The following is a 15,276-nucleotide window of genomic DNA, read 5'->3' on the forward strand; positions in this document are numbered from 1 at the left end:
GGCTCGGCCGGGAGCTCTGCCTCGTCTGGGTCTGCTTCGACGTGCTGTGCTGCACCGCCAGCATCTGGAACGTGACGGCCATCGCGCTGGACCGCTACTGGTCCATCACCAGGCAGCTGCAGTACACGCTGCTCGCCCGCCGCCGCATCTCCAACGTCATGATCGCGCTCACCTGGCTGCTCTCCGCGCTCATCTCGCTCGCCCCTCTCCTGGGCCGGGGGGAGACCTACAGCCCCGAGCAGGAGCGCTGCCAGGTCAGCCAGGACCCGTCCTACACCATCGTCTCCACGGGCGGGGCTTTCTACCTGCCCCTCTGCGTCGTGCTCTTCGTCTACTGGAAGATCTACAAGGCGTCCAAGTTCCACATGGGCAGGAGGAACGTCGTGGTGCCCCTGCCGGAGACTGCCCAGGTAAGGCTGAGGAACGGGAGAGCTTCGCTGCCTCCCCAGGCAGCTGTGCTCCTGCTGCTCCTCTTGTCCCAGCCGTCACTCCTGCCTGGGTGGTTTTGTCGCTGTGAGGAGGCTCTGAGCTGCCCTGGGGCTCCCTGTGAGTTTGTCTCTTGGAGACTGGGTGTGAACAGTAATTAGGCAGTCAAAAAGCAGCACTGTTGGAGAGGAGCTTTATTCTGTTTTTTCCCTGCGTGTCATAAGGGACAGGTACATCCACTGCCAATCTGGTGAGCCATCTAAAAATCCTATATTTGCTCTGAATTTGCCATTCCTTGGGGTCTTTGCCTCTTTATTTTATTTATGGTGTTGGTGGGGTAAACAAAAGCAGAAACAGATCCCTAGGTCCTGTGCAGAGTAAATGCATGACATTTATCTACCAGCACAGATTCTGAGTGTCTGAATAGATTTTAATAAGCAAATTATACACTTGATTGATGTTCTTGGGCTGTTTTGCTTTGAATACTGCTCACTGCATAGTGTTGAAGCAATGAGCAAATTTAATTATTTCTAGTTGAAAATTACCGGTCTTAAAAGCCACATTCGTGTTATGGTCACAAATAAAAGTCTGTAAGTTGTGTCCCCACATTACAGCAGGAGATAACAGCACTGGCAGTCGGTTGGACTTGCAGATTTGGATCATAATATCCTGAAGATTTTTTAATATATACTGATTTATGAAGGTGTTTTCTATGCAAAAGCATAAAATCTGTTAGAAAAGTTGAGACTGTCTCCTCTAGTGCCATTCTTTTTTCCCCTATGACCTTCACCCCTTAGTTTGTACCAAATTTCTGGCCAAATTATTTTAAGTATGATGAATGTATTACTTGGAGATAATGTAAAATCTTTCCAAGCACAAAAGCCAGCTGATTTGTTATAGTGGTTTTGCAAGCTTTATCTTTTACATACACACATACTCATACAAAGGACTGGTGATTTAGAATTAAAATTCTGGGGAGCTAAATGAGCAGAGACATTGCTGCTTAAGCCAATACAGAGACACGTTGGTATGTCAGTTTCAGCAAGAAAAAGTCTGGCTCCTAATTGTCATAGTTCTCCCTGCAAAAGCCCTAGCTGGGCCCAGCATGGCTGGCAGCTAAGTGCTCTTTGCTGGTGCAGCGTCTGGGAGCTGGTTTAGGCTGTACTGACAAAAGGGCCCTGTCAGTGTGAGCTGAACACCCAATTTGGAGAGGTTGCCAGCCTAGCTGTTATTGCAATACCAGCAAATGCTCAAGCCAGTGGTTATTTATCTTTCCTATATTGGCTGTGATTGATCTATTAACCTCTCCTTTTACAACAGAGATTCTTGAATCTGCAAGTGGTATGTAGTGGCAACTTTCCCCATTGTCCCAGCAGCTCCATTTGCTGACTCAAAAAGATTTTTGTGATTCAAATGCAAACCTTTAGTCCTCACCTAAAGGAAGAGCTGAAGCCCAGCTGCATATATATACATTAAATGAGCCTGTGGATCAAGGGGGATGACATTCAGGATACATTTCTTCTCAGCTTTCTTTTAAGAGACTGAGACTTGGTCAACAAGTTGTATCCTGATCTTATTTATGCTTACAGGAGCAGGATCCATCACATCCACAGGAAGAGTAGCAGTTCCCAGTGAGTTCTGGAGGGGAATCTTCAAACACATCACTCTTGTTTCTTTGGCAGTACCTTTTTTTTTTTTAACGTGCAAACACAAAGATAACATTGCCAGGGTATGTGGTAAACCTGGCCAGGTGATCCAGCTTGGCTTCTCCCCATGCAGTGGTAATCAGGCTGTGAGCATCAGCTCTGTCCTGCTCTCTGATGGGGCAAATTCTGTTCTGCTGCTTCTCTTGGTGTGCTCATCACTTCACTCTAATTTTCCATTTCTTTCTCCCTTAAAGTCTCTCCTTCCTGGACTTTGTTTCATCCCTTCCTTCTCTGAGTATGCTCACCATTCATACTCACCCTGGCAACGTTTTCCTTCTGTCACCATTACTCTGGATGTGAATTGCCCTCTGCATCCGTGTCAGTTCTCTCTCCAGGTGCCCTGCACTAGTTATCTGAGGAACATTAGAGGGGGTTTTGGCAATGCTTCCCTGTCTGGAGGTGAGCAGTGACAGCAGGGATCCCTGCTGGGAGCAATGTCTGTGTTGCACTCAGAATTAGCTGTCAGGTAGCACTGGTATGGAACTGTGTGCTAGGGCTGCAGTTTGGGGCTTGAGGTATAACCAGCTGGATAATTCTGGCAACTTTAAAGAGGAAGAGGTTTGAGTTCATAGTATTCATACATCAGTAGGAATGTCTTGAAGAAACTGAAGCAACAAATGGAACAGGGTTGATGTTATCTTGACGTTTTTGCACTGTGCTTTCAGCCAGCAGAGCCAGGCACCAAAGTGCTTTGCAGGTTGCCACAAAATTTATATATTTGGTTTTTTTCACAGGGAAAGACATTTCTTCCAAGCTGAGAGTTAAAAATTTATATATTTGTTTTTTTTCACAGAGAAAGACATTTCTTCCAAGCTGAGAGTTGACATGTACACCGTATGTTTCTATACTCTTACAGAGGTGCAGAATAGAAAGGATACAAAATAGCTATTTTGGGTCACTTTTCATTAAAATTTTACTTGTGTTATCAAAAACATGTTTTGAAAACCTTTGAAAAAATGGAGGTGCGGGACATGGACATGAAATGTCTGAGGTGCTTCTAGTTTTAATGAGAGCTTGTTTCTTGTTTCTTCAAACAAACAAACAAAAAATTCAGAAATGGGACCCTAAATTAATCTGGTGCTTTTATAATTGTTTGTTTGCCAATTATGAGTCTCCTTAATAAGTGAATTCTACAGACAATAGTGACGTGGGTGACCCATGTAAAAAACCCTAGTGACATACCATCACTGACAGAGAGCTGTGCTCTGTCACATCTTGTTGACAGGAGGTAATAATTCTCTCTGTAAACAGCCCAATTGAAATAAATGAGACTGCTTGAAAACCAGCAGGTACTGTTGCATGGTGCCCTTTTAAATCAATGAAGTCCCTTGTAGCATAGGTTTTGCCCAGCAAAACCATGATGACAGGATCTGAATGTCTGGATTACTTACAAGTAGCAATTGCTGATTTGGGATTAAATTTCCAAGTAGGGAGTTGAAAATCAAGGTCTGTTGATGGTTGGGGTTTTTTAGGTTGGTTGTGTTTGGTGTTTTTTGTTCCTCTCAGGGTGCTGGTATAGTGTATGAGAAATGAGGCATGATGCAAACCTTGCAGTTCTGTGACCGCTGTTCCCCCTTTAGATAGTATCAGGCCCCAAATCTTGAGCAGTGCAGTGCTGTTTTGTACCTTGTACCCTTCAGCTTCTTCAACCCACTTAACCAGTCAAGACAATATGGGAGAGAAAACAGATTCTCCTTCTCTGAGGGGGTCACAGGCCTTCCATTTCTTATTTCTGCCTCTGACTGGACAAATAGAAAAGATGGGTCAGGAAATAAAGTTCAACTGTCTTGGAAGAGTGACAGCAAATGTCAGATAGGAGAAAGGTGAGGCAGGAATCAGTGGAGTGGTTAGTGATTTCCTGAGAGAAATACAGAGTTATTCCTGCTTACAGCAGAAGAAAATGCAGGTGTTCTCCCTATCAAACAAACTGTTTCTTGTATTGGTGAAGCATCCAAGAAAGTCTACACATTCCTGTGTTTTGATCCTTTGCTGTGCATTTCAGTTTCTCGTGTTCTTGTTCAAAGAGCAAGAAGTCTGCCAACACTGCACTGAGGCAGTAATGACCTTTGATGAATCACTGCAATAGGCAAGACCCTGAATTTGTGGTAGTAAGTCAGATTTGATTATTTTTATCATCTTTACTCTTGTTTTGCTATTGCAGGCCCTGGAGGTACAGGACAAACACACAGAGTATCTGCCATGGAGGACCAGTAATAACAATCATTAGAGCTATAAGGAACATTTTAAATCAAGGGATTTTGTCAGATGCTCCTTAGTAGCCTATTTTTTGTGACACTGCTAGGAACACAAGATTGGGAACACACAGCTCTAGGAACATAGAGCCATTTAGTAATTTTGTAATTTACTGGGCACAGACAAACAAGAGAAGTGGCATTGAGCTGTAACTGCTGATCAGTGTACAGAAGAACAAATTCTGAAACTAAAACTAAACTCCTTTGTGTCTGTAGAGGAATTTGTATTTGAGAACTCAGTTCCTTCATTTACTCTCTTCATTATTCTCACTGGAAAGCAGTTGTCTCTGCACTTCTCAGAGCCTGTTGTCCTGGAAATAGCTGATTTCATGAATTCAGAACCTAATTCTGGCCTCAGAGTAGCAGTCCTTTCATACCAGCTATTCCCCCACTGCTCCCGACTCAGCTCCTGGAGCAGTGCCTGGGCTGATGGAAGGAAATCTGTGCCCCAGGCATAGTGTGCTGCTAGACACCAAGTGAGAGCAGTGTGCAGGGATGTTCACATGAGAGATGTCCCCAGTATAACCTAAGGCACCTCCATGGATTGCTTTAATTTACAGTCTGTGACCACCTTTTCCCCTGTCACAGCCTACTTGTAGTGCTTATCAGTGTGCCCAGAATGGGCTTGCCCTTTGTTCCATGTGGTACAGGGATAACTGTCAGGTATTGTGATTACATTAGAAATTGGAGGTGTGCAAAGCGTCCAGGATTGGCACTGGGAACTTCATATTTGGTATTGTCTGAGCTGCATTTAGTTCAAGCAAATCACAACTGGCAAGACTGGAAAGCAGCTACATAATCTTTTTGGCCTGTGCTCTTGTTCAGACAATGCCAAATTATGGTGGATTGCCCCATGTCTGCACAGGGAGGGAATCCTTCAGCAATCCTTCCCCTGTCAGCACTGTGTGCCCCAACAGCGTTTGCCTGCAGCAGACTAATTTACTTTCCATGGACTCTGTGTGGGTTGGCTTATACCAAACATCCGTGACAATGTGGTCTTGGAGGCTGAGAGCTGTAGCAAAGACAATCTTGCACCAACCAGGCCAGGGAGATGAGTCAGGTCTGCAGCAAATCATAGGAGAGCAATAAAAATAAAATTAAAAAGTGAAATAAAACTGAAAGGTTGGACTTTCCCAGCTTTGCACTCTGCACTGATCCATATATTCTGATGCAAATGGCATTTCTGATTAGATCCGTGTTTAACTTTAAAAATCTGTTGGATTCATTCCCTCCTGAATCAGTGCCCACAGCAGGGGTGAGATGCTGGAGGTCCTGCAGGAGGTGTGGATGGTGCCCAGGCAGGAGGGAGCACAGTGCTGCAGAGCTGATGCATTTACAGGGCATTGAGCACAGGAGTGCTGAGCACAGAGCCTGACTGGAAACCCTCTGCAAAGTCTGGGCCCTGTTGTGACAGGACCAGCCAGGAGCAGCTGCCCAGTGGCTCTCAGGTCTGCCAAGTGGCAGCACTCACAGCAGGGCTGGCACTTGGAACAGGACCCCGTGCTGGGAGGGCTGAGGGGCAGCTGTGGTTCTGGGTGAGCCTGATGGAGAGCCAAGTGAGCCAGGGTCATTCTCAGCGTGTGCAGGGTGTGGGCTGAGCATTGGATGCTGATGGGCATGGAAAGCTGAGCTCTCACACAGCTTCCAGTGTTTCAGTACTTGTCTGTTGAAGTCACCAACCTTGCTGAGCAGGGATGCTAGTTACCTTTTCAAGAACATTTTGTGTCCTTTTCAAAGGATTTGTCCTACAGAGAATTGAAGCAAAATATCTCCAGTCTGCTGCAGGTATTTACACATTTACTTGATGGAAGCTTCCATGAGAGGTCCTGTTATTTTTCTTAAAGGACCAGACTGCTATTTCCACTGTTATTATTATCATCACTGTTATTACAGCATTATTCAGAAGTTCCAGGTAGAACTGGTCAAAAAATAAATGACAAAACATAATGTAACAGAGAAAGTAGAAATTACATAGACAGGAAGACAACTGTAATTTACAAAACATATCTTGATCTGTTTCCACTTGCTGTTTAGTATTCAGAGGCCTGATCTAACAACCAGTGAAGTCTGTAAAAATTCCTCTGACATCAGCAGGAGCTTGACCAGGCTGTAACTTAAGGCTTCATTGGGGAAAACACCTCATGACTGTGGTATCTTCTATCAAAATAAATAATTTTTTCTCACAATATGTAAGTAAGTGGTAAAAGAGTATCTCATAGTAAATTCTTCAGGTGAGTAACAAGCCTTTTAAAGCCTGAAGGAACAAAAAGGCTCTGATTTGATGATGGCACACTTCAAGCTCTATCTTTTGAGCAAGAGTTGAAAGTTAAATATGGTACCAAACTGTGCCCAGTGCTAGTGACAAAGTCCTTTGTGTGGCTCTTCCCAAGAGGCACTTAGGTACCTATTCCTCAGGGCTAAGACATAATCTTTCAGGGTTGCTTGTCACAGATTTGTCCTCGTGTCATGCATTCATCCCTTTTTGCAGAGTGTGATTAAGGATGTGCAGAGCAAGTCCTTCTGCAGACAAATGGTGTGATCCTTGCTACATGAGGGGTGTCCCATTTTAATTGTCAGAGCAGATGTGATTTTCATTTGCCTCCATTATTTGCCTGTGCCCATAATCTGCTGCTCTTACATTCTGCAGCCATGTCTCATGTCTCAGGGTGCAGACAGGGATATCCATCTTGAAGAGTGATCGTTTGGCCATTGCCAGTGCTTCCCTCTCTGAGTCGCTGTGCTCATATTAAATAGAGGCCTCCATCTATTATAAAGCCTGCACAAAGGTGGCACGTGCACGTGGAATATGTAGCTAATTTAACAACAAGCCATCTTTGGAGTAGTGTCAAAGTCTTGCAGTGCCAGTAAATTATCACTTGGGTGAATTTTAGAGCCTCAGGTTGCATCCTTAAACTGTTTGTTTTATTGCACTGTCTTCATAACTGTAGTGCCTAGAAGAACTTTAATATTGCAGATACTTTCATCTTCAGATTAAAATCACAAGGGAGCATCTTCTTCTGGTTAGGCTCTGAGCACATTAATAACGTATGCCCAGAGTGTGTTTGCCACAGTCATGCTGTCACCCAGAGCACTGTGCTGCACTCACTGCATGGATGAATGTCGTTCCCTTAGTGAGAGAGATGGAGACAAGAAGCACTGTCAGCAGCCTGGAGTAGCTGACATTTTCCCTGCTCTTGTGTAACTTCTGTTGTAGCCAGAGTTGGAACCAAAGGCCAATCGAAATGGTGTTTTTCTGGCAATGGAGTACTTTTTGTGAGAATACAGAATCACAGAATGGGATTGGAAGAGACCTCTGGAGATCATCTAGTCCAACCCCCCTGCTAAAGCAGTTCACTTAGAGCAGGTTGCACAGAATTGCATCCAAATGGGTTTTGACTGTCTCCAGAGAAGGAGGTTCCACAACCTCTCTGGGCAGCCTGTTCCAGTACTGTCACCCTCAAAGTGAAAAAGTTTTTCCTCATGTTCAGGTGGAACTTCCTTTGTTTCAGTTCATGCCTGTTGCCCCTTGTGCTGTCAGTGGGCACCACCTAAGCATCTGGCTCCATCCCCTTGACACACCCTATCTTCAGATACTTTTATACATTGATCAGGTCCCCTCTCGGTTGTCTTGTCAAAGCTAAACAGGCCCAATTCCCTCAGCCTTTCCTTGCAAGAGAGATGCTCCAGTCCCCTAATCACCTCTGTAGCCCTGTGCTAGACCCGATCCAGGAGCTCCATGTCTCTCCTGTACTGAGGAGCACAGAACTCAGCACTCCAGATGTGCCTCACTAGGGCTGAGTAGAGGGGCAGGATCATCTCCTTTGACCTTCCTAATGTTCTTCTAATGCATCCCAGGACACCATTGGCCTTCTTGGCCACAAGGACACACTGGACAGCTCCTTGTCCACCAGGATTTCCAGGTCCTTCTCTGCAGAGCTGCTTTCCAGCAGGTTGGCCCTTGGCCTGAACTGTTGCCTAAGGTTATTCCTCCCTAGGTGCAGGACCCTGCAGTTGCCTTTGATATACCAAGTATGCCTTTGAATACCAAGTAGATCTGTTTGAAATAGAATCATAGAATCAGCCTGGCTGGAAGAGATCTCAAAGATCACCGAGTCCAACCCTACTGTGGTTACTAGACCATGGCACTAAGTGCCACATCCAGTCTTGAGGATAGAGAGACAGGTGAGAGTGAAAATGAGGACCAGAAAATGCTGCTTCTCCAGCAAAGCTTTTCTTTGATTCCTACCAGGATATTTTATAAGCTAATACAAAATGGGGGCACAGTGCCTGAGGTACATCACTTCAGGTGCATCCTTATGCTGCCACTGTCATACACTGTGTTGGCACTGTGTATTGCATTTTCCAAAGATCAGACACATTTCTTAAAACTCTCCTTTAATTCAAATCCCATTCTTTCATTAAAAAAGGTTCTAATGGGAAAAAAAATTCCTGCAGATTTAGCTGATTTTTTTGTGTGTGTGTTCTGTCCCTTCTACAGAACAAGTGGCACCTGCACCCACCAGAGATGGGATTTTGAGCTGTGTCCAGGCAGTTAAGCTGAAGAAAGAAGCTTTATGTTGTAGTCAAAGAGCAGGCATTTGTTGCAGGTGCCTCCCTAGTTAATACCTTAGAGAAATGACCCAAAGGACCTGAAATAGAATGAAAGTCATGTGTGATTCAGGCCTGAGAAACCCTAAAGGTCATGCAGCACCATCAGTCTAGCGTGGGGATAGGCATAAGGCATGTGCCTTAGTTAGCCTTCCTTAACAACCTGATTTCCCACAAGGTATCAAGGCATCTAATAACATCAACTGAAAAAGAATCCCACAACACACATGGCATCAGTTACTCTTTATTTAGCTCCGTTTGTCAGTCACACTTGGCAGCTTTTCCAACATAATGAGAAGTCTGGTAACTTTGGCACTCTGGGGCATTTTCTTTCTTTTAACGTGGAGGGAATGGAGTTGAGGCCTTTTGTGGTAGGTGCACAGATGTTGTGCTGTCATTTAGAAGTAATACTTCACTCAGACAAACTGTCGTGGTAAGAAACCATGTTTGCTTTTGTTTTGAGGTGAAGGAAGCTGCGCATGAACCACAGATGGTGTTTACAGCTCGTCGTGCAGCTATCACTTTCCAGACAGATGGAGAAACATGGAGAGAACAGAAAGAGAAAAAGGCAGCTCTGATGGTTGGCATCTTAATTGGAGTTTTTGTACTGTGCTGGATCCCTTTCTTCATCACAGAATTAATAAGTCCCCTCTGTTCTTGCAACATCCCACCCGTCTGGAAAAGCATCTTTCTTTGGCTTGGCTACTCCAATTCTTTCTTTAATCCTCTCATTTATACAGCATTTAACAAAAATTACAACAATGCCTTCAAGAACCTTTTTGTAAAGCAGAGATAAAAGGTGACACAGAGGAGAAAAGGATTCCTTTATTGCATAATACAGAGATTTCATGAGGGAAACGTGCCTGTGATACGTACAGTTTTCATGCACAAGAGCTACTTGAGGGGATTTAGGAACAATGAAACAGAAGATGGAAGATGTTTGGATATAAACCCTCTGACAGTTTACAGTTCCCCCTTGGAAATACATATGTGCTGCTCCAGGGTTTGGCAAAGAAGATGGAAGCAGTGAATACCTCCCGTCTGCTCCTGAAATCAACATGTGTTAAGGTCTGCAAGCGAAGCTCTGTGTGTGTCTGTGACTGTCAAACCCAACACGACTGATCTCATCCAACCAGCCATGGGTGCCATGCTGTAGCTCTCTCATCATTAGCAAAGGCACCAGTGGGAGCTGCTAATTGAGCAATACCAAAATGTTTGTGATATGGGCAGGATGCTGGTTTCATGTCTGAGATTTATTTGGAAGGGAATAAACGTGCTGTATTCAATCAGTCGTTGAGTTGATGTGAAATTAAAGTGGATGACTAAGCCACTCAGAAACGTGCCCTGGTATGATTTGGGGCTGTGTGTGCTCTAGCAAGCAGCAGTGCTTGGTGACACTTGGGTCAGTTACGTCTCCTGGAGTCCCCTGGGTGTGAAATTTTAAAGCTATGTGTAAAATTATTCAGAGTTCCTGAGAATGTGCTCTCACTGCTTGCACAGGAGGAGATCTAGCGTGGAATTTTCTCCTGTGTGTGCTCTTACTCTGCAGCACTCAGGCTCTCCCTGTTTTCTGGTAGGTGAGCTCAAGATAGACACCCAGTACCTCCAAGTGATGGGGGACTGTATGCATTATTATCTCATGCTGCCCTAAAACTGAACGTGCATCTGTGTTACACCAAATGTGTCAGTCACTAGGTTTGCTGGCAGCAACACGTGGCTGCTTGGCAGTGGCAGGTGAGTGTCTGCACTGTGTCTGGGCTCCTTGCACCATGAATGTGGTGCTCAATCGCCCTACCTGAGTGAAGTCCAGTTTGTCACTTTTCATCAACTTCCTCCCACTGTAAGAAAGGTGTTGATGCCATCAGGTCTGAGTGACTCCAAAAACCCAAAGGGGTTCAAGCCCAAACCTTATATTGTTTTTCCAAGATCTGACAAGCACTCCTGTCCCAACAATGTATACATAAATAAATTAAAAGATAAGTATTTCCATACATACTGCCAACTCTCTCTCTCTCTCTGTATTTGTTCCTCTAGTGGGTTTTACTTCCTCCCCTGCCCTGAGGGGAGAAACTGACAGCATCTTTGAGTATTTGTAGTGTGGCAGCTTTTCACTGGCACAGTCTCAAACCCTCTTCCATCTCCTAAAGCTTCCTTAGGTACCATTGGGGCAAAACATCCTAGCTCTGATGGGGCTGAGCAAACATCACAGCTGAGGTTTAGCCTTTTACAGTGCCTTTCTCTGCCACTTCTGTGTTTTCTGCTGCTTAACCAACCCTTTCATTCAAAGCTTACCCTCAGGCAAACACGAACTGCACAGAATGACTAAAAGTCACGAATTTCAGCTCCAGCAATGTGCACCACTGACATTTTGATCTCGCTGCAGCATATCACACTCTGCCTCATCTCTGACACTTATGAAGCTAACAGGGGTTGCACTGATGCTGGTGCTGGCCATGAAGCTCCTACCAAAGCCTTGGTATCCTGTCAGTCTCTCCCAGGCAATGGTAGCAGGTGTATTTTCCATAGCTAGGAACTGACATCCTGGACAGCCATGTCAGCAAGGTATTATCAAGTAGCTTGTTGTATGCTGTAAAACAAAACAATGTGCAGCCTTCACTTGCTTAACTTTAAAGCAGAGTTTACTGCAGTGTAAAGAGATTGATGTACCTGGTGATGTCTAATTGAGCTTAGTGTCAGGTATATGGGCAACTTAGATTGAAGAAAGTTCCAGCTCCTTTCTAAGTGATTTGAACTATAAGTAGAGGTTCCTGCAGCTCGTTAAGGGAACCACCTGGCACAGATTGTGGTGAGGTCAGGCACTGCTGTACTTCGCACGGGCTGTGACAGTCCAGTGTGACCTGCTGTGCCTGCAGCCACAGCCACCTGTGTGTCTTGTATTCCTGCAGAAGATGCTGCTCTCACTGGGAATTCAGAAATTTTAATAACCTAGAATTTCAAAGAGTTGTTAGATAGTGGCTCAGACTGAAATGCCAATTTAAATAGCTTTCCCTTGTGACTCTCAACTTGCCTGCATATGGAACAGCTACTGTTCAAACTAGTGTTTGGAGGCTTAATTAAACCAGAAGAAAGATACATATGTAAGAGCCTGGAGTTTACTAAATCCTGCAGGCCTCGTTCAGAACCATTGACAAATTTTTCAAGTCAATTGAAGTTTTCATGTAAGAGAGTCACTGCTCTAAAACCCTTAAAATCCAGACAGGTGACATGGAAGGAGATGGTCATCTTGAGCTGGTGTTGAAAAGCATACAAATCTGCATGGGGCCATTCCTGAGGTTTCCAGTGATCACAGAATCATAGAATTAACCAGGTTGGAAGAGACCTCAGAGGTCATCGAGTCCAACCCTACTGTGGTTACTAGACCATGGCACTAAGTGACACATCCAGTCTCGTCTTGAAAACCTCCAGGGATGGTGAATTCACCACCTCTTTTAGCCAGATTTTAGTGCCTATATCCCTTTTGACTGGTAAGACAAGTAGTTACTACTACACAAATCTAATGCCAACCGTGCTGCACTGAAATTGAGGCCCATCACAGTCTGTGGCTGCAGCAGTGATACTTGTTCCAACTGTGTGTGCCAGACGACTGGAGAAACACCCGGGTCTGGGTCTGGTGCAGGAATCCTTCCAAGCAGCAACACAGGTTGTGAAGGTGTGTTTTACTTAGGCTTGGCAGCTGGAACTTGGGAAAACACCACCGGGCTGTAGGGTCACTGTGCAGGGCAGTGCAGCTGTGCCCTGGCACAGTTCTGCTGCAGACACTGAGCTGCAGAGAGCTGCCTGCAGCTAGGAGAGCTGGAGCAGGCACTGACGCAGCACACAACGCACTCTCCACCTCCTCAGAGATGAATTTAGCTTCCTTAGGAGGCGAGTCTGAGCCTCTGTAATTTTGCTGTGAGAAGTTCTGTAGATAACTAGCTAGTGCTCTGCCCACCCAGGCATCTGTGGCAGCAGCGTTACAGAATGACAGGCTTGCCCAGCAGGCAGCTTGGCTGCATACACACCCAGAGGCAACGAGCAGTAAGGACAGCTTCCATTTCATTACAGTGGCTTTAGAAAGCTCTTAACAAAATCAGCTTCCCACACTGGCTCTAAATGCAGGCTGCATTTAGAAGAGCAGCAGCACATATTCAGAATTTAAAATCCTGGTTTTTAATCACATGGAATTTAAGCTCACTGTGGGGCAAAGTAAGTATGTTATCTGGGGTTATGGCCTAACCTGCTGGATGCTGCTTCCCACTCATAGTCAGGAAAGGCACAGCAGGCACAGAGCTTTACCCTCTGATTTGTGTGCCAAACCCAGTAACCTGGTGCAACGGGAGCAAAGCTGTTGGATAGTCATCAACCCTGATTAAAATACATTCAAACTGTGGATAATATTCTACCTCCCTTGGTACTTTGTGATTAATTACTCTCACTATTAAAGCCTGGAAGTTTATTTTAATTGAAAAAAGAGGAAAGAGAAAAGCATGCTAAGATTTCTCTTTCTGGCACTCACACATTAGGGTTTAGATCTTATGTTATTGCTGTGTAGTTAATCCTTGGACCAAAGAAAATATGGAAAATACAACTCCCATATGAATTAAGATAAATGACACAGCATCTTGACTATCCAAATAGCAAAGCAAATAAAAAGCAGTTGTTCTAAAGAAACATCATTTGGCAGAGCTTAGACATGTGGTCATTTATTTTCCCAAACAGAGGCTGCCAGTTTGGAGTATACCAATCACCTCTGCTTGTACACAGTGGACTACTAGTTTTAATTTTTCTCCTGACACTGACTCTGCTCCTACAGAAACTCACTGGAGCCTATGGCTCAGCAGAAGGGCATTGCTGCACCCTGCAGCAAAGCTCTGAGAGCCCTGCAGCAGCTGTACTGGAATTGAGGCCTGAGTTTGTTATGCTGTTAAGAGTCCAGGCTGTGCAGAAATGAAGAGCTTTGGAAGATGAGATGAACAGAAGATGCTAATAACCCTCTATGCTCCTGTCTCCAGGAGACCCACATCCATGCCACAGCCTCCACAGTGAAAGCTCTTCAGAAATTCATTCTTGTCCCCAGGAGCTGCGGGTCCTTCAGCCACACTCCAGCCTCTGCTCCTAACGAGCTGGATCACACCATGGCTGGGTAGATACTGCATGAATACACAGACTTGGGTTCATACAGTTTTTTAGATAATAGACTATCCTTAGAGTTTGTCATCCAGCACCCAAACAAGTAAGATTTGTGTGTTGTCTTGTCTTGTGTCCCACTTAGATACCTAATTGAGCAAAGCTGCTCTGAGGTTAGGTGCACCAGCCAAGCCCAATTCCTCAGCTGTCTGTTTTGCACAAGCACCAGCAGCTGTACAAAGGGAGACAGAGGAAGCAACACCCTTGGTCTTAGGCAAGCAATTTTGTGTTTCTGAACTGCTTGGCTGAAAGTTTTGCCATCTCCTGTATGGCTGTGTATGCCCATACCATTGTGCCACTGGAGAATGAAGAGTACCATGTGCCACTTTCCCACAGAATTCTTCAGGTGTCATACATTTCCCCCCCAACAAATACTGTCTGGTTCAGGAATCTACACACTAAGGTCACACTTCGATAAGTAGGTTTTTCATGAAATAAAGAGGAACAAAAAAAGAACCCTTAAAGAAAATATTGGTCACATTTTAACTTGCCTTCAAGGATTTTCTTTTATTCACACAAGTGGTGACTTGGTGCAGTACCTCATCATCCATTGTGATATACTGTGACAGTAAGATTGTCTGGATTTTGTCAAGTGTATAGCACTGATTTCACTCTAAAAAGATGCTTTGCAAGTGCACTTGTGAAACTGCATTTAAAGAAGGCTGTCACAGTCTAAAAGTAAGTGTATGCTTTAAGTTCAGAGACTCTCAGCTTCTGAAACAAAGGGCTGACTTATTTTACAGCATTTATTCACCAGCACATCAAAATAATTATGTAAGTTTAAGCTCTGAAGAGGCTCTAGCAAATAAAAAAAGAAATGAAGTTTTGTTGCAAGTCCTGTAAATGTTACATGCCTGGTAGCATCAATTGAACTCAGGGCAAAATGTTTTCCTTTAAGTAAAGAAATCAGCACTACTGAAGTAAAACACTGAAAAACTCCTATCTCCTCTCTTGAAACCAGCTGAAATGGAGAATTAGGACAGATTGCCCTTGCTATTGGTTCCTTCCGAGGTATCAGAAGAAAAGGCACATACAGCCTGTGTCAGAAAGCAAGGAACAGCTGATATATGGGTACAAGTTGAAAGAGGGGAAAGTCA

General features: G+C 44.6%; 1 protein-coding gene across 1 annotated transcript; it reads left to right on the forward strand.

Annotated features, from left to right (window-relative positions):
- Positions 1-8: 8 nt before the first annotated feature.
- LOC103807096 (5-hydroxytryptamine receptor 5B-like) lies at positions 9-9,788 on the forward strand (the record flags this gene model as incomplete). Its single annotated transcript, XM_009079815.1, has 2 exons — positions 9-410; positions 9,456-9,788. Coding segments are annotated over 2 exons (735 nt in total), but the record flags the coding sequence as incomplete, so codon positions are not given.
- Between the last annotated feature and the right edge of the window lie 5,488 nt (positions 9,789-15,276).

The sequence above is a fragment of the Acanthisitta chloris genome, unplaced genomic scaffold, assembly GCF_000695815.1.
Source record: "Acanthisitta chloris isolate BGI_N310 unplaced genomic scaffold, ASM69581v1 scaffold18318, whole genome shotgun sequence".
Lineage (NCBI taxonomy): Eukaryota > Metazoa > Chordata > Aves > Passeriformes > Acanthisittidae > Acanthisitta > Acanthisitta chloris.